Raw genomic sequence first — 24,724 nt, 5'->3', positions numbered from 1 at the left:
TCTTATCAATGGGGCCATTGTTAGAAATATATTTTCTCCCTCAGCATAAATCTATAACATAAGAAGGATTCTTTGTTCAGCCGAAAACTGACACGTTTGCACATTCTTTTCTATGAATTTATACTAACTGGACTTATACTCCTCCCCGTAAGACTTTAATTTAGACATTATGAGCTGAGCGTTTTGTCTCCCTCCGGCGCTGGGGTTGTGAATTGTTTATTCATAATAAAAGACCAATAATTGGGGCACTTCTCGTTTGGACCATTTCATTTCGATTCTAACACACCCTTATAGGCACACCCACCTTGAGGGCAAGGCTTTCCTATGTACTAATGTAGCAAAACAGAGATATTAAAAGATCACATTCAATACACACCTTATTGATGATGCATACTGTGTACAGGCGAGCAGATGAAACGTTCCTCAAGTGTTGTCCCATATAAAACATCTCGGTTACTAACATAACCTCGGTTCCCTGAGATAACAGGAACGAGTATTGTGTCTTTGCTAGATGCTATGGGGGAAAATTCCTTTTTGTCCGATTTGTTGAAGCCTTTTATTCAATAATGCAGTATTATTGCACGGCCATAATAGTGCGGAGATGCACGCACGCTATTGGCTGGGCAGTGGGAACGGCACATGTCTATGGCGAAGTGGCACATCTCCGCGAACCAATCAGGCTGCGTCCCGCCGAACCGAGCGCAGAGCCGGCCAAAGAGGGCGGGGCATCTGCCTATAGCACAGCTGTCTACGCAATACTCGTTCCCGTAATCTCAGGCCCACTTGCTTGACCGATGCTAAGGCTAGCAAGTGTGCGGTCTTGAGCGAAAGTGCCCTTAATTCGGCCGACTGTAGCGGCTCAAACGGGGGCCCCTTGAGGGCCCTGAAGACTGTAACAGGACTGATAGGTCTCAGGAAGGTGTTGTGAGGGGGCGAGGCAGGTTGAGCATCCTTGCCCACTTCTGGAAGCGAACAATCAAATTGCTTCTACCCAACATCTGGCCGGCCACAGGAGCATCTAACTTTGCTATGGCCGCCACATAGACGGAGCGTGGAGGGGTACGACACGCGTTCAGCAGCACTTGTAGGAAGGAAAATAGGAGCGGTACATCACATGAAGTAGGGTCTTGGCTCCATGCTGAGCACCATTTGGAGAAGACAGAACACTTAAGTACGTGGACGAGTCTCGTGGATGGGGCTCTGGTCTCAGATATAGTGTTTAGGACACTCTCGTGGATAGCCCACATGGATAGCCCATGGCATTGGCCATGGGGCTGCTGCTAGCAGCTGAATCATCTCGGGAAACCAAGGCTGGGTCCACCAAAGGGGGGCCACCAGACAGACTGTGCATCTCTCCTCTCTGATCCTGTTGATGACCTGAGGGAAGAGCACGACTGAGGGAAAAGCATAAAGGGGAAGACTGGGCTATTTGTGGGCCATGGAATATTGGGCAGTGAGAGTTGTCTTTGGAGGCGAAGAGGTCAACCTCTGCCCTGCCGAAGACACTCCAAATTGTTTGAACCTGGGGCTGGAGGGCCCATTCTCCCGGGGACACATTGAATCAGGGAGCAGACATGCTGTCGCGAGACAATCTGCCAGACACGTGCATCGCTCTCAGCAAGCGCAGGCTGTGTTGTGCCCAAAAGAGCAGACGTCTGGCTACCCTGTTAAGAGGCTTCTACCTGAGTCCAACCCTGGTGGTTTATGTAGGATACTATCGCCATGTTGTCCGACCGGATTAAGACGCGATGTCCATTTAGGTCTGGTAGGTAGGTTTTGAGGGCGTGCGCCGAACGATCAGGCTCTTGGTCGCCGGAGAGTGCCGAAGCTTCACTCATGTGGAATAAATGAAGGGCAGTTGATCATTACTGAAGTAGAAAAATTTCTGAAATCCCATGGCAAAATGAGCAGCTGTATAGGCAGAAGCCCCGCCTCTTTGGCGGGCTCTGCGCACGGTTCGGCGGGACACCCCCCCCAGCCCCGGATGGGCTCGCGCAGACATGCCAGTTGGCCATAGGTTTGTGCAGTTCCCACTTGCCTAGCCAAAAGCATGCGTGCATCTCCGCACTATTATGGCTGTGCAGTAGCACTGCGTTATTGAAAAAAGGCTTCAATAAATCATTTAAGTTTTCAAAACTAAGTTTTCCCCCATAGCGTCTAGCAAAGACGCAATACGAGTAAACGTTTAGGAAGGAAACCAATATAGAGGAAATTCTTAAACATTTAGTATTGTGTTAACATTCTGTGCTCATCTGCATCATCAATAAGCTGTACACTAAATTACACTTTTAATGTCACTGTTTTAGTATGTTAAGGGGCTTGAAGTGTTTTGAGTGTGTTTTTCCATTCCACTGCGCTACATCTTGCATTTTTAACCACAAAAATGTGTTCTGTGTGAATGGTCTCTTAGACTGGTTTGTTTTGCAATTATGCTTTCAGTATTGAATAAAATCTAAATGTATTTTGTCCAGTGCATTCTGGGATTTCCTTCCATATTAAAGATAGATGTGATTGACTCACCAGTCGTCCCGTGGCGCTCTGACCTCCCTCATTAAGCCACAGTCCCGGCAGCATGGCGGACAGATATGGGCCCCAGACCCCAGGGACGAACAGCGGCTGTGTGCTCACCTGAGAGATACAGACACACGCTGACATCAACAGTCACATGCTTTGAACACAAACAAGTACAGGAACTGAAGCTCACAGCCATGTGACATGAGGACGTCCCACATATGACAGCCAAACGGGACGTGACTGGTTGCTCTTCACAGGGCAGCTGGTGTCCCCTCACATCGGCCCCGATGACCCCTACAACAAGACAATAAAATTACAGAAAATATAACTGACACTGCTACATAAATTTAAACTCACAGATCTTACGATAATTACCCAGCTAATTAATCACAGTACAGTAACACAATTGTTTTTGCATTGCAATATGCAAATGAGTCACTATCTAATTAAATATGCACTCATATGCATATATTTCCTGTCCAGAAACCTGAACCCTGGATAAAGCCAGATTCATCATTTTTATTTGATTTTGTTGACATATTACTGTTTTTTTCCAGCAGGGATTTTGGATTTTTCTTTTTATCACTCTATAAATCAGAAAAGACTGTCAACAGACAGAAACAAATACATTTTCATCATGTTTTTAGCAGTTGTATAAAAATGTTGCATAAATGTGGTGAATGATATATGAACAAACTTTCATATAGATATAGATTTCATATAAACTAAAATTTTGGCGTGTGTGAAGCTGCTGAATTGGAGATTTCGGACTCAAGTTCACCGTCTTTAAGGATTAAAATTTACAGACACTAATAGATAAAGTGAAATAAAATAAGCACTTGTTTTCTTTCCACTAGTTTGAAAGAAGACAAGCTATGGAAGCAGTTAGAGCTCAAAACTGACAAGTGGATGAAAAAACCCTGGTTTTGCCTGTAAAATCTTGCACTAGTTTACATGTTTTGCGTGTTTATTTATTGCTATATATCATCTGAAGGTTTAGATTAAGCAGGTCAGGACAGTTATTACAGGAACACTGTGATGAAACCAAGAAGAGGCTGACTAAACATCAGGGCCATATTAGGAGCACACAAACACTGCAATGCTCCTCCTGTGTCAACAGGATTTAAAAAGCCCCAATTATGCTTTTTAGTGTATTTCCTTTAATGTAGTGTGTAATAAATATGTTTGCGAATGTGAAAGATCTGCAGTTCTCTTACAAGAGGTTCTCTCGTATTGCGTAAGCTAGCTTACGCTACGGGGAAAGTCATCTTTGCTCGAGATATTGAAGCCAAAAATTATCCTTGATTTTGTATTTATTGTCAACGTAGTGCAACAGCCAGCAGACTTAGAGCAGGCCATCTTGCGTGCTCATTGGCTGCCCTGCGGCAACTGCTGCAGCCTACCACTGAGCCTCGCGCGTGACGTCACGTCCAATGAGGGCGCTTTGCGCCCTTATGCGTCATAGCCCGCCAAAATGGGGGTGGCTTAGCGTATAAAAGCTAGGCTCGTTTGCTGCGTCACTGATTTCATCATCTTCAGCGAAGCTCTCCGCATCGCGGAGTCAGTCAGAGATAGAACTGTTATCTCACAGAGCTGTGCTTCTCAGCCATCTGGAAAGCTTGGGTCTCATGGTCAACTGGACCAAGAGGTCATTACTGCCCACTAGTCAGTCAGGTTTCCTTCCTAGGAATAGAACTGGACTCTGTGGCTATGACGGCCCGCTTATCGACACAGCACGCCCGCCGTGTTCGACAGCTAGCCGCGTCTTTCCAGGAGCGCAGCATTACACCTCTGAAGACATTCCAGAGGATGCTAGGCTGTATGGCATCAGCTGCGGCTGTGCTTCAGCTGGGCCTCCTGCGCATGCGCCCGCTAAAACGCTGGCTGAACACCCAAGTGATAGTTCATACAGGACCACCATGTACTGGTCCGCTCGGACAACATGTCTGTGGTGTCCTACATAAACCGTCAGGGCGGCGTCAGATCCAGAAACCACTGCCATCTGACGGAACGCCTTCTTATATGGTCTCAGGGCCGCCTGCGCTCGCTAAGAGCCATGCATGTGCCAAGCCACTTGAACGACGATCCAGACAAACTGTCCAGGAACTACGTTCCCCAAGGGGAATGGTCCCTGCATCCCCAAACAGTCCAGTTACTGTGGCGCCTCTTCGACAAAGCGAAAGTCGACCTGTTTGGGTCAAAAGACAACACTCATTGCCCGCTGTTCTTTTCAAAGAACGAGGATGCGTTGGCCTAAATCTGGCCCAGCCTCCCACTTTATGCTTTCCCTCCGGTCTCTCTGTTACCACAGGTAATCAAGAGAATCAGGGAAACGCGCCACTCGGTGCTCCTTATAGCCCAGAATCAAACCTGGTTCCCGGAGCTTATGCGGCTGCCCCAAACAGCCCCTTGGCCGATTCCGGTGAGGAGAGATCTCCTCTCTCAAGCCCGCGGCTCAATCTGGCATCCCCATCCAGAGCGCTGGTCTCTGCACGTATGGTTAATCAACGGATACCCGTTGTACTGCCAGAAGGATTGATGAACACGATTACGCAAGCCAGAGCTCCCTCTACGAGGCGACTTTACGCGTCTAAATGGTCGTGTTCTCCAAATGGTGTGCTGATAGAGATCTAGACCCACGAATGTGTGGGGTCACGGGGTTGCTTAGCTTCCTTCAAGAGAAGTTGGATAAGGGCAGGTCCCCACCCACGCTTAAAGTCTATGTGGCGGCCGTCGCAGCGTTCGCTGAGTCGACGCGTGGCCAGTCAATAGGAAGGAACGAGCTCGTCATTCGCTTCCTTATAGGAGCTAGACGGATGAATCCCCCGCGACCCTCGTCGGTTCCCATGTGGGATCTTTCACTGGTCCTAGAGGCCCTGAAAGCTTTCCCCTTAGAACCATTAAACTCCGTGGACCTAAAGTACCTCTCGCTCAAACCCGTTTTTCTGACAGCTCTGTCATCAGTTAAACGTGTGGGGGATTTACACGCGCTATCTGTTAGCACAGCGTGTCTTGAGTTCAGGCCAAATGACTCTAAAGTCATCCTCAAGCCAAGACATGGTTATGTCCTTAAAGTGTTGGGCACCGCCTTCAGAGCGCAGGTCATTTCTCTTTCGGCTCTGCCAGCATCCGATAGTGAGGGTGATGTGGATCTCCTCTGCCCCGTCAGGGCACTGAGGGTTTACATTACGCGCTCCGCCTCTTTCAGGCGTTCGGAACAGCTCTTTGTCTCGTTCGGTGGGCGCACCAGGGGTCTCGCCGCCGCTAAACAGAGCCTGTCCAGATGGATAGTGGAAGCTATCACATCTGCTTATAAGTCTAAAGGTCTGCAATGCCCCTTGGGCATCAGGGCGCATTCCACCAGAGGCGTGGTCTCGTCGTGGGCTTGGTCCAGCGGAATTTCCATTCATGACATTTGTGAGGCGGCAGGCTGGGCCTCTCCCTCCACATTTGTTAGGTTTTATAACCTGGAAGTTCCCGCCTTGCAGGCTAGACTCCTGTCAGTGTGAGCAGTGTGTTTGTCCTGCCCAGATGATCATGCGCAGACTTCTCTCACGCGACGTTCGCCTTCCTGGTTGAGCTGCACTATATAGTGAATAGTTATATGGACCGGCGACGCCGCTCTGTATACCCTGTATGTGCTTATAACATGTGCTGGCCCGCATTGCTGGCCACCTGTTTCCCACTTATCTATGTTCCCCGGGAATCCCTGGGACTCATGAAGTGGAGGCTGGGCGCACGGCCTTGACAATGGGTTCCCGTAGTGTAAGCTAGCTTACGCAATACGAGAGAACCTCTCGTAAGAGAACGATACTCGGTTACTAACGTAACCTCGGTTCTCTCTAGAAGAGGGAACGAGTATTGCGTAACCTGACTGTGCAGGCGCCACGAGCGTTTTTCGCTTCAGCTGCTGAAACCAAGACACAGCCAACGAGCCTGGCTTTTACACGCTAAGCCACCCCCATTTTGGCGGGCTATGACACGTAAGGGCGCGAAGCGCCCTCATTGGACGTGACGTCACACGCGAGGCTCATTGGTAGGCTGCAGCAGTTGCCGCAGGGCAGCCAATGAGCACACAAGATGGCCTGCTCTAAGTCTGCTGGCTGCTGTACTGCGTTGACAATAAATACAATATTAAGGATAATTTTTGGCTTCAATATCTCGAGCAAAGATGACTTTAGCTTAGCTTACGCTAGCTTACGCAATACTCGTTCCCTGTTCTAGAGAGAACCGAGGTAACGTTAGTAACCGAGTATCGTTTCAATGATCAAAGTTCCGATAAATTGATTTTTTGTCTCCAAAAAGAAAGCGATTCTGAACCGAAATGAGTCAACCTGTAATTCCAGTCTCACTTCCTGATATGGTAAAACCCACGGTATTGTTAATGTTCGCATCCCAGTGTATATCAAGAGCTGAGATTCAGATATGATAATGAGGGTTTGGTTTCAGACCAATCACAGCAGACTGGGCCATCTGACCAATCAGAGCAGAGCAGCTCTCAGAGAGGCGGGGTTTCGAGAGACTGAATCCTTGATCGAAGCATTTCAGACACAGAGAGAAAAAAGCTGATGCTGCAGTGGATATTATGAGGAAATTAAAGTGTTCCTGCTTGTTCTTGTTGTTTACAGTAGAGGTCGACCGATAGTGGATTTTACAGATACAGATATTTAGGTTTGACCGTACATGCCGATAACCGATTATTCAACCAATATTTTTTTAAATGGATACTGGATTAAAAACAAACATAACACTCCAGTAAAACAGTGCTGAACTGAAATGTGCTAAATTAAATAAATATATAAATATGAATATATTAAAATGAGAAGTTCTACATAACTAACTATACAGAAATAAATTTAGACATTAAAATATTGCAGATATGTGTTTCTTTAGCTATTACCTAGAAACATAGCCTATATAAATTTCATAGGTAACACTTTGGAAGTCCCATTTGTTAACAAGGATGTATTAGCTAGCTTTCATGAACTATATGCATTCTGCAATATATGTTTTACTGCATGTATTAATATTTGAGCAATACAATTGTACCTTGATCATTCATATTAGTTCATAGTACATTAACTAAGGTAATAACAGATAAAATAAAAATTAAAACTCAATTTAAAATGTATTAGTAAATGTTGAAATTAACAAACTAACAATGAATAATACTTATACAACATTTATTAACCTAAGTTAATGCTAAAAAATGTAATCTTATTGTAAAGTGTTACCATTTCATATAAATCCAAAGAGTCATGCTTAAAGATGGCCATATTTTAAATATCTGCAAAGGCCAGAGCATTAAAATTACATAAATGTAGACCTATATTACATGTATAGTCTCTTTGCTTCTATTTTAGAACACATGATGATTGTTTAATCAAAATAACAATATGTGTTGTAGTGATAAAAATATAAAGACCTGATCTATTTAGGAGTGAAGCGGGTTGTCGAAGGTCACACACTCAAACATAAGTGGAGTGACACCTTATTTAACGCAGTGTAAATGCATTCATTATGGCCTTGGTTACACTGTCAGTGAAATGAGACCAAATTCAGATTTTTTGCTCATATGTGACACAGATCGGATGTGTTAAATGACTGTGTAAACAGGGAAAAAACGCATGCATTCGGATATTTCGAGATCTGTTTCAGGCCTCGTTCATATGTGGAAATAAATCAGATATAAATCATATATGTGCCAATGCGACTGTCATGTAAAAGGCAGGATTTTCTGAGGCATTACGTCTCCGCGGTTTAATGACGAGAGACAACCCCGACACGCATCTGCGAAGGGACGGATGGTGTCGTCATAGGAGAGGAATGTGGACACACGATGACACAACATATCAAAAGTTGGCTAGCTCATCCTAACATTTCGGACCCACTGCTTCTCGTTAAAGCCCGCCACAATCTCATGAAAGTGCATATCTATACCACTAATTTTATTTCTCGTGCCATTTACACCAAAAATAGTTTTTGAGTGCATATTATATAAATGAATGAGGCATTTATATAGCGCTTCCAAACAATGGTAATTTCAAAAATATGTTCTTTATGGTGTGTAATACGCACGCACTCCACACCCCTAATCCTACCCAAGGGGTTTACAGTGCGTATTATGCACGCAAAACTATTTTTGACGTATAAATGGCGCGAGAAATAAAATTAGTTACGCACTTTCATGAGATCGTGTTGTATGTTCCCAGCAGTCCCGAGATCTCTTGCACACAATAACTGAAGCACATGCACTGCTGCAATGATGGCCCTTTTCGTCGTCCTCCGCCTCACAGTCATGCTGATGTTTGGCGAACTTCGCATATATCGCAGAGCTAGCATCAAGCATATTTCGCATTCGTCCATCTGTGCAAGAACCAACTTTAAGCATGCGCGATGTTTCAGATAGTATGTCAAATCGGAAATGGGTCACAATTGAAAAAGACGTGTAAACGGACAGTCAAATAAATTGGATATAGGCAACAAATCAGAATTGGGCATCAAGACCTGCAGTGTAAACGAGGCCATGACACAGTTTTCTCTTCATTTCAAAGAGACGTGGATGAGCGAGCGCTGCATTAGCACTCAGCTGGTGTGGCGTATCATACCTAACCCTCCTGCGTGTGCGTCTATGAGTGAAGCGGCCACAGCCGTTCCCGGTCTCAGGCCCAGATCTGCAGCCGCCTCTGCGGTCAGTCCTTGTCCTACAGGAGTCCCAGGAATACAAGTCTGCTCACCTGCACACACACACACACCGACACACACACACACACACACACACACACACACACACACACACACACACACACACACACACACACACACACACACACACACACACACACACACACACACACTATCAGTCAACACGACCGGCTGAACAAACACAGACACCTGAGCTTTACTCTCTCCCACCGATTTTACAATAGCAGTTTTCCATCAGGTCCTCCAAGCCGATGGCGCTCCAGAAGGTGTCGTCCCAGCCTTCAGACGGAGAATACGTCCACTTACAGACAAGAGTACAGAGAGACCTGCATCAGGAGAGCAAGACATGCTGTGTATCACTGCTTGAGCACCTGGCCCTTTGCCCCTTGGTGCCCAAAGAGCCCTTTTGTCAAGGCAAAATTTCCTATCCTTTTTTTGTAATTAAAGGCCCTTTTGTGGATGCCTGCCCAATCTAACTATTAGTAAAATTAATGAATAATAATTTAGCCGTAAATAAAATGACCCACATGATGACCTTTCACCTGACGAACTCACCCGGATGACACGCCGCACGCGCATTTTTTAATATCGCGCGCACTACCAGAGGATATCTTCAACTCCTCGGCTGCTGGTGTATCATTCTCAGCAAAGTGATTTTAAGGTTTGTTTACTTATTATTGTTATTATTTTACTAGAACGACGTGAAGAGATGTTGTTTATATTGCTGTGTGTAGCCTGCATAAGTAACGTTAGCTTGCTGTTTGAGGGAGAAAAGTTTTAAGAGTGTCGAGGGGCCCGGTCTTTTTATGTCATTTGACTAAAAACTATTCATACTTTGAACTACTATTATTATTATTACAGTATTTATTTAAAAAATGTCGAGAACCTTAAAAATAATTATCACATTACTGGTAAGGCTTACCATATTTATATTTAAGGCTTTTCTTATTTTTTTCTACCTGCAGGTCTTGGTGTGCAGCAGCTTCTGTGAGCATCTCCCTCACAGCAAAGGCAGCAAACTCACTTAAGGACTTCAGTAAGAATTTACCAGAACAGGCATATCTATATATTTATATCGCTGTGGGCCTCTAGTCAGTCAACGTAGTGTGATTGCGTAGATCTACGTCACACATAGGCTCACTATTGGCCGACGCTGGTCATGTGGGTGATGCGTGTGACATACAACAACAGAAGCATACGCTGTTACACTAGTTAACTGAGAAGGAAATTAATAGTTGAAATAAAGTCGTTATTTTTGTTTGTTTTTGCGCACTAAAAGTATTCTCATCGTTTGATAAACTTAAGATTGAGCCACTGTAGTCACTTGGACTATTTTAACGATGTCTTTAATAACTTTTCGGGGAACAAGTTTCAATCCCTTAGAAGCCTATGGAGGAGTGATCCAGCTCTCAGATTTCATCAAAAATATCTTAATTCGTGTTCTGAAAATGAACGAATGTCTTACGGGGTTGGAACGAGGGAGAGTAAATCCTGACAGAATTTACATTTTTGGGTGAACTATCCCTTTAAACAAGTTTTAGTGTTTTCTTCTTCCCTCATATTTAAAATATATAAAATATTTGTGACATAACTGTATATTTGTTTGTGTTCTTTGTGCAAAAAAGCTAAGTGAACCTCAAGGAACATGTTAAAATCTTTTGTAAAAATCTGCTTTAAAGATTTGACTTGGCTAAAGTGGTTGAAGTGATGGATCTGATTTAAAGAAGTAATTTCATATACATTACTGTAGTCAATTACATATATTGAGCTGCATCAGCAGTTTTGTAGATCTACAACCCTAAAGTTGTTTTATCACAGAATGAATGTCGTCTATGAAACAGTTGTGCGGATCCTGCATCTCACCTGCATAAGGACCCTGTAGCTTTCCAGGATTGAAAGTCTGGAAGGTCAAAGAAATGTGCCGCGTCTTTCCAACAGGTTTCCTGCAGATTCTAACCGCAAAAGAAGAAACAAGCGTCTGAAACACAAGTGTTTATAGTTCTCTCGCTCTTCCTCAGGATCCCAGCGCTCCTCACCTCTTTGAGCCACAGTAGTTTGGCCGGCTGCATTTCGGGCGACATCACCCCGCCGACCCCCTGAAGCACTCTGTGTTTGGTGTGTGTGATCCGAGCGGCTTGTTCTGCGGCCCGGTGGTCCATCCACATCACCACGTTCCTCTCTCGGACGCCTGCAAGTAACACTGGGTCAGAGCGCTGGCTCACGCTCTCCGCACGAGTGATAAACACGCCTCACCTGTGTGATTGACAGCCACGGGCTGGAAGTGCCGATCCAGAGCCACCAGTGAACAGGTGGCATCAAACCCGAGCCCTCGAACACACGTCACGTCAATGTCCTGAGTCACTCTCTGAAAATAAACGCAAACAGCCGTTTGACCAACACAACTCCAACAGAGTCCTAGACAATGATGATGCACAGTTTATGTGCCTGCCGGACAGATGGTCGCCCCACCTTCACGGCCCGGCAGCACTTGCTCCAGATATCAGCTGACGACTGCTCATAATGCTCCGCACGCGGCTCCCAGATGACAACGGGCTCCTCTGCTGTGTGCTTGACCTGACCGTCCGGAGTGACCAGAGCCGCTCGCACACTGGCAGTGCCCACATCCACCGCCACATAATACCTGCTCATCTCACTGGACACCTGCGGAAACACACACACACACACGTGTGCTAAGCACCCTCAAACACAAGCAAGAGCACCCTCAGTTGATACTGTAATAATACATTGTATTTGGATAACAGATTTTGGCCCGAACCCAGAGTAATCCCAGGTTTGGGATAGGACAACTAAGTGAGGAGATGGGGTGGTGGATGGACGCTGGAAAACTGTCATATAACAGCGGTAAAAGCTACTGTATGTATACCTCCTTATGTTAATTGAGTTGCCTGGATGACTCCCATGACAATTACTAGGTTAATTATCTGAAAGTGCTTCTTCCGAACTTTGTTAATAAAACATCATTTCACGAGTTCACACTTACATATAGGGGTGTGACAGTTATTATATAACCGTGAGACCGACGGTTATAGTTAAACACCGTCATTAGAGCTCTATAACCGCCAAAACCGTGTTATTTAAATTATTTTTACAAACATGTCTTGTTTGTAATGTAATGTTTGTAATTCAGAATGTTTAAATACTAATATCAGCTTACGAGGGAAACGGAGGCGGAGTTAAGTGATGCTTGGCCGGAGACTGCTGCAGGAGATGATTCGAGAGAGGTCTGTGCCACTTTACCGATCAGAGCGCGCGCTGACACGGAGTAAAGCCTTGTTTATACTCGACGTGTCCGCACGAGCGCGAAGATGCGCGCGGCAAAAATGACGCGTCAGGTATGCAAGATCGGTAAAGCCTTGTTTATACTCGACGCGTCCGCACGAGCGCGAGTCTCGGCTGACTGCGTGCGCACCTCTCCAAACAGACGAGGCGTTTATACTTGACGCGCTCGCCGTTGTGCTATTCTGTGAAACGACAGGGGGCGACTTGGAGTAATTCTCCTCTAAACCACCAGGAATCAGCAGTGAAGAAGTAGCTTGCCGGTTATTAATTGCTGAAATTCATATAAAAAGAGTAATAAATGCAGTAGGTTTATTGTACTTTCACTGCATGTAAACTAGTTAAACAACTGAAGCCTTATTGAAGAGTGTTTAAACCTTAATTTCATCAGCAGGGCTTACTTCTGCTATTGTAGGCTTATTTTGTAAATGTAAGCAGTTACTTTAGACAAGTGCAAACTGGGTGCTTAATGCAAATGTGTTCCTATTCACAAAATGCAAATGTCTCTGTGTATAGAAGGATCATAAACATGCTGGTACAGACGTACCAGTTCGGCCAGATTCGGCTCAAAGTCGTTCATCTTCGGATGCGGCGCCGAGCGAGATTTTACAAAAAGTGCCGTGCACACCGCCAGGCGAAATGGGGTCTTGCGCACCCAAACGCACACGACCGCCCACACCGCAATGACGTCATTTTTGCCAAGCGCACCTTCGCGCTCTAGCGGACGCGTCGGGTATAAACAAGGCTTTAGGTGTTTGGTTATTACTTCGCTCGACCGGGAGGGGTCGCGCTGCATCCGACGGGAGCCTGCAGCTCACAACATCGGAAGAGCGATAATTATAGGGTAAAGAAAACAACCAACCAAATTAAAAAGTCATTTTTTTATTCCATTTCCACCTATCATAGTCCTCAAGTATCTCTGGTTATTTTAACGTCTATTTTTAATCAGTAATTATGTTCAGGATAGGGTACACATATTCTAAGAGCTATTTCCTTGTTGTGGATTAAAGTCCTTGTCTCTTCAAACGTGTGTGTGTGTGTGTGTGTGTGTGTGTGTGTGTGTGTGTGTGTGTATTTATGTATTATCCACATTTTATTATTGTTCTTCTGTCTTTTACAACTGTTTTAACTATTGTTCTTGTGTAGTGATGTTTCAGACAGTTGTAATTGTATAACTGGAGTGACAAACAACTTGAATGTGAGCCTACATGGTAAATTCAAACTATCCAAGCATGACTTAGCCTACCAACCTGTGTAGGAGGAGCTGACTGCTCTTCATCAATACTGCTGTACCTATACTGAGCCGTTTCACTGCTGCTGTAGAAGCTGTGGCTGCCTCTGACTCTTTTCTTTTTTGAAGAAGCTCTGAATATCTCTGCTTCTCTTCATAACTATTCTCTTAACCCTAACCCTGGGGGAAATGTAATTCAATCACTCAATCAATCAGTTAGTCAATTCACTTTGAAGTAATAGCTATAACTACAAACATAAAGCAGGATCATTGTCAAATTGGGTTAGAATCAGTGTGCAAAATACAGGTGTTCGTGGGGCTCTGGAACCCCTTAAATAACAGCTTTGACTCCATTAAAATGTCAAAAAGAAAGGTGTCAGCAATGTGCCTAAATATAGGATCTACAAAGGTTTATTTTTACATAACTAAACTATTTTTATAACGTACTCGGTTACTAACGTAACCTCGGTTCTCTCTAGAGAGGGAACGAGTACTGCGTAATATCTTACGCTATGGGGAAAACCTCTTTTCCACGAGATATTGAAGCCAAAAATTATCCTTAATTTTGAATTAATTTAAAACGCTGTGCAGCAGCATGCAGACATAGGCAAGACGGCTTTCGCGCCTATTGGCTGCCCTGCGGCAACAGCAGCAGCCTATCGAGAGAGGCTCTGCGTGACACATATCCAATGGGGGCATTTCACGCCCATTTCATCACATCCCGCCAGAAAGGGCGTGGTCATGCCCTATAAACATAGCTCGATTAGGCTGGTACAACTGGTTTTCATCGCCGAAGCGAACCAGAGCTGTGTATGCACGGCAAGATACGCAGTACTCGTTCCCTCTCTAGAGAGAACCGAGGTTACATTAGTAACCAAGTACGTTCTCTTACGAGAGTATCCCACGTACTGCGTAATATCTTACGCTATGGGGAACACAATGCAAAACGCAGTGCGTACTGGGATCCGACACCAAAGTCCCAAGGGCAGTAGCGCGGGGCTCATATAGTGCATAATCACCATAGACTCACAGAGAGTCTGAGAAGAGAGGCTGCAAGCATCATTCCCCATGAAATAGCATCCTACAGGAGCTAGTTATGTTAACAGTGTTTCACGCATACAGGGTGAACGTGTTCAGCCTGAACTGGGTAATAGTACGGGTTATTCAACACCCATGGAGCTGTTTTATCGCTCAGTGAGCGATGCACAAGCGAAACTCAGCATCTGGGCCGGCACACCGGGGCAGATATCACTGAATTCTATACCGACAGAAGCTTGGCTTGTAAGGCGGGAACCTCTAGGTTGTAAAACCTTATAAATGTAGACGGCGAGGCCCAGCCCGTGGCCGTACAGATATCGGTAACCCCACTATACCACGCCCACGATGAGGCCACGCCTATCATGGAGTGCGCTCTGACACCCAAAGGACACTGCAGGCCCTTAGAAGTGTAAGCCAGTGCTATGGCGTCGACTATCCATCTGGATAGGCTCTGTTTTGATGCGGCCAGTCCCTTGGAGCGTCCGCCAAACAAAACGAAGAGCTGCTCAGTCTGTCTGAAGACCGACGAGCGGGACACATAAGCTCTCAGTGCCCTGACAGGGCAGAGGAGACTCGCATCCTTCTCCTCATCACGAACTGGGAGGGCGCACAGGGAAATAACCTGGGCCCTGAACGGTGTGTTGAGGGATGTGGGCACGTACCCGTGCATTGGTTTGAGTATGACTTTTGAGCCATTAGGCTCAAACTCCATGCATGACGCGCTTACCGAAAGCGCTTTCAAGTCCCCTACGCGCTTCACTGAAGCGAGAGCCATAAGGAATACCGTTTTGAGAGAAGGATGTTTCATGTCTGACAAATGGATTGGCTCGAATGGGGCACCTTTCATGGCTTCCAAAACCGTAAAAAAGGTCCCTCACAGGGACTAAGGGGGGTCTGGGAGGATTCAGCCTCCGAGCTCCCCTGAGGAATCGCACGACCAGGTCGTTTTTCCCCAGTGACTGACCAGACGTCGGTTTTGCAAACGCCGCTATGGCCGCCACGTATACTTTGAGCGTGGATGGGGTTCTGCCCTTATCCAGCAGCTCCTGAAGGAAGGAGAGCACTTCCGTAACTCCGCATTCTGCGGGTGAAAAGCCCTGAGCTTGACACCAGGCAGAGAACTCTGACCACTTTGAGGAATAGAGCCGTCTAATAGACGGCAACATGCTCTTGCAGAAAATGTTCGGACAGTGAGCGCTTTCTTGAGACGCGAACAGGTCCACCTGCGCTCTTCCGAATGTCTCCCTCAGCAGTTGGATCGTTTCTGGACCATTCCCCTGCTGGGACATTGTTTCTGGACAGATGGTCCCAGATTCAGGCGACCAGGCACATGCGCTGCTTTCAGTGAAAGCAGGTTGTGCTGAGCCCAGACCAGGAGGCGTTCCGTCAGCCTGTAAAGGTTTCGGGACCTGACGCCACCCTGGTGATTTTTGTATGCCACCACTGACATGTTGTCCGACCGGACTAAGACATGGCGGCCTTTTATCTGGGGACAAAAACGCCATAGCGCGTTGTCGACTGCCAGCATTTCTAGACAGTTTATGCGTAGGAGCTTTTCCCGTTCTGACCACTGGCCGAAGAACGGTCTGCCCTCGAGCTTCCCATTCCGAGGTGGAGGCGTCCGTGGACACCACCGTCACACTCGAGGGAGTCCCCAGACACACGCCTGACTGATACCAGTCGGCTATTTTCCAAGGTTCCAGAGCCGAAACGCATTTCATGTCCACCCTGAGGTGAAACAGACCAGAGGTCCATGCCCCGGGTGGAACTCGCACTTTCAGCCATAACAGCAGTGGGCGTATGCGAAGCAGGCCCAGCTGGAGTACTGAAGATGCCGAGGCCATGAGGCCCAGCATTTTCTGAAACCTTTTGAGCAGGACTATAGAGCCACGGCGAAAGGATTTCGCGGTGCGCTGAATGTCCAGTTCTCACTCTGGCGACAGATGTGCTGTCATAGACAGCGAGTCCCGCACTGTTCCCAGAAAATAGATTTTCTGGCTAGGAAACAGCGAACTCTTCACCAAATTGACTGTGAGACCCAGATTCTCGAGATGCTCGAGTAATGTGGTTCTGTGTTCTATGAGCTCTGAATGTGATCAAACTAGAATCAGCCAATCATCCAAGTAGTTCAAAACTCGCATGCCCTGAAGTCTCAGGGGTGCGAGGGCCGCATCCATGCACTTCGTAAATGTACGGGGTGCTAGGGATATGCCGAACGGTAGGACTGTGTATTGATATGCCTGGCCCTCGAAGGCGAATCTCAAGAATCGCCTGTGACGTGACGCTATTTGTATTTGGAAATAGGCATTTTTCAGATCTATTGACATAAACCAGTCTCCCTGGCGCACTTGCGCGAGGATTTTCCTGGTTGTCAGCATTCTGAACTGGCGCTTCATAAGCACTCTGTTCAGCTGTCGCAGATCTAGAATGGGTCTGAGACCCCCGTCTTTTTTCGGTACCAGAAAATATCTGCTGTATAAGCCCCCCTTCGCTCTGAGCCTGAGATAAAGGTTCTATGGCCCCTTTGCTCAGCAGTTTTGCTATTTCGGCTCGAAGTAGATGAGATACTTCGTTGTTTACCGTGGTTTCGACTCGCGCCGTGTAACGGCAGGGACGTCGAGCAAACTGTAGCGAATAGCCTCTTTTTATAGTGTTCAACACCCATTCTGATACCCCGGGAAGCTTTGCCCACGCATCTGCTTGAATAGCTAGGGGTAGAACGAAATCCGGGCTCTGGCCGCGGCATAGCGGCAGCTGCAGAGCTTCGGTGTGCTGAGACATAAACACTGTGTTTATAGTGTGTGAGGCGGGAGGCGCGCCGATCACGGCGGGCAGCCTGGTCGCGCTCGAATTCTCTGTGACAGGTTGTGGAGAGAGAGAGAGCGGGACAAACCCTGTGGGGTTGAGCGTGTCTGTGAAGGAATGTGGGCGCGGAACGGCGGGCACATTCACTGCACTGAGAACACCGTCGGCTTGTGCTGACCAAATGTGCGTCGTGTGTGTTTCGTTTTTACAGAAAACGAGGGACACGCATCGTGTAGTGTTTGTTGGCACTCTGTCGTGGGCACATTCACTACATTTTTGCACAATCGACATGAGTCGATTTTATTTGTGCTAGCCCTGAACTGTGGCGGGCTGTGTCTGTGTGTGGGAATGGGCACTGAGACGTGGGCATTCTTACAACACTCATAACACCATCGGCCGTGACCGGAATACCAGAAAATACACTCTTTTGGGATTTATCTGGGTCGCCGTAAAAATGGCATTTGTGTGCAGGCAAGCGGGCTGTGGTGCCGGCTTGTTTACCGCGAAATACACTGGAACAGTCACATTGTTTGGAACTGAACGAGCGAGAAGTTTCGGTGGAGTCTGGCCGCGGCGAGACTTAAACACCGTGGGTCTTAGCTGACTGTATGTGGGTTGGTTTCGTTTTACCGGCTGTGTTTGTGTGTAGAAATGAACACTGGGCTGTGTTCGGTTTGGGTGACTGCTCCCTTTTCGGTGCAAGTCTGGCCGCGGCGAGACTAAATTTTATCTGCTGCGAGACCTGGGATCGAACACGGGTCTCCCGTGCGAAGGCTTTGGGTTTTGCCTCTGTGCCACAGGGGGAAACAACAAAAGCTTAAAATAGCTCGAGCAGATAAGAGAGCGTCATCACAGTTTGTATGTGTTGGCATTTGTTTGCAGGCGTGCGTGTTATACAACAGGCTCATTGCTGCAATATTGAACTTTTTCAGCCGCTCGAACTAAGAGGAGCTGAGAAATGTTTGAGAAATGGAGAATGGCCACTGGATTGTGACCAAAACACACTCTTTCCTCATTTCGCCGGTGACGCATGTCCACGGGGGGCGGGATAGCTTTCTTGTAACGTAAAGAAAGCTAGCCGCGCAGCGATTTTGATGCTCGGGGCCGCGCTGGCACGGCGCTTTTATGGCGCGGCGCTACAGCTGGCTGAAGTGCAGGCTCTGAGAATGATGCCAGGCAAGTCCTCAGAGTCACCATCGGCAGTAGCTCACAGTGAGGGCATCCGCCGTGGACGAGAGCGAGAGCCGCATGATCCTCACCCAGGCAGGAAACGCAGATGACATGGCGATCCTCTTCACTAAGTGTGGCTCGGCACGAGCCGCAGGATCTATGCATCTTGAAAAAGACGCAGCTCTTTTAGGAGAGGGAGAGAGACAGTGAAAAAATGTGTGTTGCAGCGGCGAACACACACACACACTTGCAGAAAAGGATATAATACCGGAAAGCGTAGCAGGTACGGCGGCTAAAGGCGGCGATGCCAGCGACTTCAGACTCAAGGCTCGTCCCGCTGTGTGCTTTTTCTCAGAGGGCGTGGCTTCTCACTCCGGATCGATAGGCTGCTGCTGTTGCCGCAGGGCAGCCAATAGGCGCGCAAGCCGTCTTGCCTATGTCTGCATGCTGCTGCACAGCGTTTTACATTAATTCAAAATTAAGGATAATTTTTGGCTTCAATATCTCGTGGAAAAGATAGTTTTCCACATAGCGTAAGATATTACGCAGTACGAGAGATACTCTCGTAAGAGAACTACTCTTACCACTCACTTATAATAACACAATTAACACATATTGCATCTCAAACATTTGTGGCATTTGAATGCAATTTACTCTGCCTCTGCTTATTTAAACATCTAAAAATATGTGAACTGTGAAGATGAGCTAATTGATAAAAACAAAAAGTCCTTTATTTCCAAGAGAAAATATGTATTTAAACAGCCCTTAAATCACAGAGCAAATAAATAAGTCACAGCTTGTTCTTGCGTTATAGCTAGCTACTGAAATCTACACTGTCACACTATATTTCACACACTGGTTAGCCAAAAAAATATAACATTAGCTCTATTGAACACACACATCTGCAAAAATCACTCTCAGTCTTCAGTCCAGAAAATAGCGTTTCATATTTCATGGCGGTATCCAAATAACAATTAAAAAAACAAAATGCTAACGTTCAATGCTTAACTTGGTTCGGACGGAACGACGTCCACGCGATGAAACCGGGGGTTCGGCGGCTGTGACTGGAGGAGGAGGGATGATCCTAGTGGCGCCGGATTGCGGCAGAGGATCAGGGGAGAGAAAGGATTCGTCATCAGACGGCTAGAGTTCGATTTCAGACATGTTGCAATTGGGCGGGGGCCAAATGCTGGAAAGCTGTCATAGAACAGCTGTAAAATCTGCTGTATACATCCTGATGTTAGCTAATTGAGTTGACTGGATGAGCTCCTCCCATGACAATTAGGTTAATTATCTGAACGTGCCTCTCCCGCACTTTGTTAATAAAATATTAGCGAGTGAAAATCAGGGCTAAAATCAGGGCTGAAAACTTGTGTAATCGTGCATAAGACCTTGTCCATACTAATACGTTTTCGTTTGAAAACACTTTTTTTTCCTCCATTTTGGCCTTCAGTCCACACTGAGACGGTGTTTTTATAAATGAAAACTAAGCTTTTTGAAAAACGCTCTCCAAAGTGGATAAATTTGAAAACGCCATTTTGGCATTGTAGTGTGGACTGTCAAAACGGAGGTATTTGAAAACGATGACGCATGTTTAGTCATGTGACACATATTGTACCGGTATATATTCATGTTTATACCGGTATTGTGCATCTTATGTGCCATTCACTTTCACACTGTTGCTAAAATGTTACTTTCATATCACAGTTCTGCAAAGACCAAACATATGGTGACTGAGTGCAACCTGGTGAACTCAGTGAATGCTGATATATTTTGCTAAATAGCATTATCCTGCCAGAGGAATTGCGCGATAACTTTATCATTTATTTTTCCATTTGTATCATCTCATTGAGCTTTTGTGAGAATTCCATTACCTGTACAGAACAGATGTTGCAAATGGGTGGTCAACAACACAAAATGAACGAATCACTCTCTGAGACAACTCAGTGCTCCTGAGTCATATTAAAGATTCGTTTACAGTGAAAAAAATCACTCATGACCGACCCATCACTAACACTAGTGTGGAGGAGAAGCTTTTGGAAAACGTTAATGTGGATGGACAGTGTTTTTTATACGAAAACGCCGTTTTCAAATGTATCCGGATTAATGTAGACGTAGCCTTAGAGATGTATTGTGCATTGTTGGCGGCTTCATTGCACTTTGTGAGATCGTGATGAAATGACAGAGCGACAGCATTAGTGATTGTAAAGGGAGCAGTCTTGACTCGCATTCGAGGCTTCAGCCTATATAATCCATTGAATAACACTATTATTTTTCATGCTGCTAAGAGAACCGACGCCAATTGCATGCTGTAAAGTTTCAGAAGTGACCTGGATTCACGCAGCACGGGATAGAAATATGACGCTAAAATAGTTACGCATTGAAGCAATGTAAAGGCACACTAAATTAATAGAAAAATATTTGTAGTATACATTTTTTAAATTCTATTCCAAATATTGGCAAAAGTTATGACTTGTAAATAATAGGAATGTAACGACAAAATCTCACGTTACGATAATACCTTGGTGTAAAGACCACGGTACGATCATTATTGCGATATTTAAAAAAAAAAAAAGAAAGAGTGACAAATGAAGACTTGGAAAAAGGTGCCATATGTGTTTATTAAACAATGATTAAACATTACAATGATGTACAAATTAACCATGTAATTTCCTGACTCTTTTTTTTATCCTCATAACTTCTGCTTAGAAGGTATATACACACACACACACACACACACCTACAGAGAGAGAGAGAGAGAGAGAGAGAGAGAGAGAGAGCGAGACAAACACACAGAGAGAGAGAGAGAGAGTGAGAGAGAGAGAGAGCGAGAGAGAGAGAGTGAGAGAGAGAGAGAGAAACACACACCGAGAGAGAGAGAGAGAGACAGACAAACAAACAAACAAACAAACAAACACACACACACAGCGACAGACAGACGGACACACACGGGTTAATATTTGGGTGAACTCCCCTCATTACTGTCATAACGTTAGTTAACTCACTCTCATTACTGCAAAAAGATAAAACTGAATACAGCCCGCTATTTCCTTCATGCAAATTTCATATCCGTTTGCAACTGCTTTGTTTGTTTACATCGGTAGAATGACTGTAACATTAAGTATCTCACAGCAGGGACGTGCACAGGGGGGTTGCTCAGGTTGCCCGGGCAACCGGGCCTAGATACATTTTTTATTTTTATTTTTTTAAATCGCAAAGCCTCATTCACTTCCATTCGTGCACCGAACTTGAAAGTCAGTAAGGGAAGGGCAAACTGTTTACGTGGCTGCAGCGCTGCACGAGACCGGTGCGTAAGACCCCACAAATGACTTAAGGCCCCGCCTCCATCTCGTGTCATAGCGTGTCAGTTAATGTGTACAACATCCATGACAAAATGAAGCGAAACTATCCTTCTGGTCACGAAAAGAGGAAGAAGAAAAAACCCATGAGAGTGAATTGCGGGAACAACAATCAGGTAAACTTGTGTTCTCTCCTCTCTAAGTTTGATGTCAGCAAAGTTTGATGTTTTTTTTCGGTCTTGCTAACCTAGCTGGGCAGGCAGCAGGGCCGGACTGGGACCAAAATTCGGCCCTTGCATTTGTGGTTTTCACCGGCCCAACTAATTGATGACGTTAAAAAAACATCCCCAGAATCTGAATTTTTTTCCCACTGAGACACACCATACAAGGCAGCAATGACTTTCATAGGCATACACGTCAGGATATAAGACTGAGGCGCATAGACCTTAGTCCATACACATTCACAGCACGAGCATGGCACAGCGGCCAAAAACACACATACACACGAGTATGGCACAGCGGCCAAAAACACACGCACACACGAGCATGGCACGGCGGCCCGACGCACACAACACAACTGCTTAATAAAGAAAAAGCACCATGACCAAACCACAATAGAATATATATGATAAAAAGAAGCATGACTTACCTTATTAAATCAGCAGCCGTTGCATTAGCGCGCTCTTCTCCGCTACCCTTTCAATGATCGGCCACTGACATGCTAGCAAGATTTGTTTTACTCTTTCCCCGCTTTTGGTTGCGTACTCTTGACGTGGAGCATATTACTTTGGGCAGAGGGGAGGGCCTCTGCCTATCACGTCCTCATGCACGTCCTGCAATATCACTTGCCAGTAGCTAGGGGGAGAAACCCCCCTATAAATATGGGCCTGCCCATCTCGTTTTTTCCGGGTTTCTCACTATTTTAGCTCTTTTCCCGCTGTCTTCCCGTTTTAGTATTTTCCCGTAAATATCCCGTATTTTTACGCTCTGATTGTGTTAACTCAGAACACGCAGCTATCTGTGTCTGTGAAGTGGCGGCTTGCATTTGGGTGCTAGACCTCCAGTAAAGCAGGTGGCAGTATACAGACAGTAGCTTAGGCTACTATCGAAGAAGAAGAAGAAGAAGACAGTAGCAGCGGCGCGGACGCGAGCGCGAGGAACATAGCGAGGAAGAGGGAAAAAGCAAGGGAAAAAGTAGCGGGAATTGAATTTGAAATGATCAAGGAAAGCAACGTGGTCAGCTCGGCCCAAAACAATAGAAAATAACACCGGCCCTTCTGGCATGTGCCAGAATTGCCAGATGGCCAATCCGGGCCTGGCAGGCAGTGCATCTCTTGCATCACTTTGTGCCTGACAAAAGTGAGAGTAAAATAAAAAAATGTATTACGTTTGTTTTTGATAAACGACAAAGTGCAACGGTGTTTGTTTACTGCAGCTCGGAAAACATAACCGCGTCGCGTGTGTTATCGTGCGTTCATATGCGCGTGCACGAAATGAAACTCCCATTTTTCAAGCAGAAATATGTGGAGACCAGACATACTGTACAATACATGCACGTGAATGATGGCACTCCCAATCAAAGTCACATTTATAAAACAAGAAACTGATTATCTAGTCTCAGTGTAGTTAAAAACTCTAAACAACTGCACTAATTATGCAAGATAGAAAGCAATGTATTGACAATTTGACATTGATTGACTATTGATTTATAGGCTATATTGAATTTAAAATGTTGATTAGCTGGACATACTAGTCAATATGGATGCACATCCCTCAGTAAATAATAACCATAAATCAAGAATTGCTTCAACATGCATAATAATAAATAAAAAAAAATCATACTGATGCAGAAAATACCCAGGCTGTAGAGAGAACCAAAGTTAATCCCAAAAGCCAAAGCTCAGGGTTATAATTTATTATTTTCTTCTTATTTATGTTTACGTTAATATTCACTTTTATTATGTTAACATTCTATAGAAAATACTCTATTCAATAAATATTGTTTGTTTGAACCTCATTCTGTTCTATATTGTTGTACTTATTCTTTGACTGTTTTGTTTAAAGGAGGGAGGATTGTATTGGGAGCACTGAAGTGTCAGGTGTGATTGTGTGGCAATGGCAAATGGTTTACATAGCTCACGGCGTCACAGGTCAGGTAGAGGGCCCCTTTTGCTTAGGGCCCCAGGGGGAGTTCAGGATCGGCCCTGGGTTTAGCAGTCGATTCTGTTGCCTACCGGAATTCCTGTTCCCTTTACGCAATCATACTACAAATCATGCGTAGTTGCCCGTAGCCTACCATCAGAACTGAATACGAGCAAGAAGCACAACTGAATGTAGGGGAAGCCCTTTTTTCAGGTCAGAGCAACTGCCCCTCATAATTCCTGTGCACGTCCCTGTCTCACAGTGAAACTCCTACCTGCTTCGCGCGCGTCTGGAGTAAACGCGTTTACTCTCATTCGCTTCTGCAGGACTTCAGTCAGAGTTTCAGCGACTGAAGAAAAAAACATTCACAATATACTTTGTACGACCAAAAAGTACGACCGCGCGAGACTCAATAGCATTCGTGCCGAGGTCATTATGGGATAGTTAGAATAAAACCCTTTCAAACCCTGCACTCACTGTGCGGGGTTAATGCAGGAATCCTGCAAGACAGAATGAAAATCCT

At 45.6% G+C, this 24,724-nt stretch overlaps 1 protein-coding gene across 1 annotated transcript in view; it reads right to left on the bottom strand.

Annotated features, from left to right (window-relative positions):
- The window catches only part of LOC143747606 (FGGY carbohydrate kinase domain-containing protein-like), a 68,886-nt gene extending 44,369 nt beyond the window's left edge, over nt 1-24,517 (bottom strand). Inside the window, exons 1-9 of the mRNA XM_077240430.1 lie at nt 24,476-24,517; nt 11,689-11,880; nt 11,473-11,584; nt 11,256-11,407; nt 11,083-11,171; nt 9,430-9,545; nt 9,123-9,251; nt 2,705-2,808; nt 2,521-2,628 (exon numbers count right to left, since the gene is read on the bottom strand). Coding sequence (XP_077096545.1) covers nt 2,521-2,628; nt 2,705-2,808; nt 9,123-9,251; nt 9,430-9,545; nt 11,083-11,171; nt 11,256-11,407; nt 11,473-11,584; nt 11,689-11,868 — 990 coding nt within the window. The 5' untranslated portion in view covers nt 11,869-11,880; nt 24,476-24,517. The remainder of the gene's footprint in view (nt 1-2,520; nt 2,629-2,704; nt 2,809-9,122; nt 9,252-9,429; nt 9,546-11,082; nt 11,172-11,255; nt 11,408-11,472; nt 11,585-11,688; nt 11,881-24,475) is intronic.
- Between the last annotated feature and the right edge of the window lie 207 nt (nt 24,518-24,724).

Source organism: Siphateles boraxobius, unplaced genomic scaffold, assembly GCF_051911475.1.
Source record: "Siphateles boraxobius isolate OS27281-9 unplaced genomic scaffold, OSU_SipBor_1 23, whole genome shotgun sequence".
NCBI lineage: Eukaryota > Metazoa > Chordata > Actinopteri > Cypriniformes > Leuciscidae > Siphateles > Siphateles boraxobius.
The sequence above is the reverse complement of the archived record's forward strand: the minus strand, read 5'-3'. Positions and strand labels throughout refer to the sequence as shown.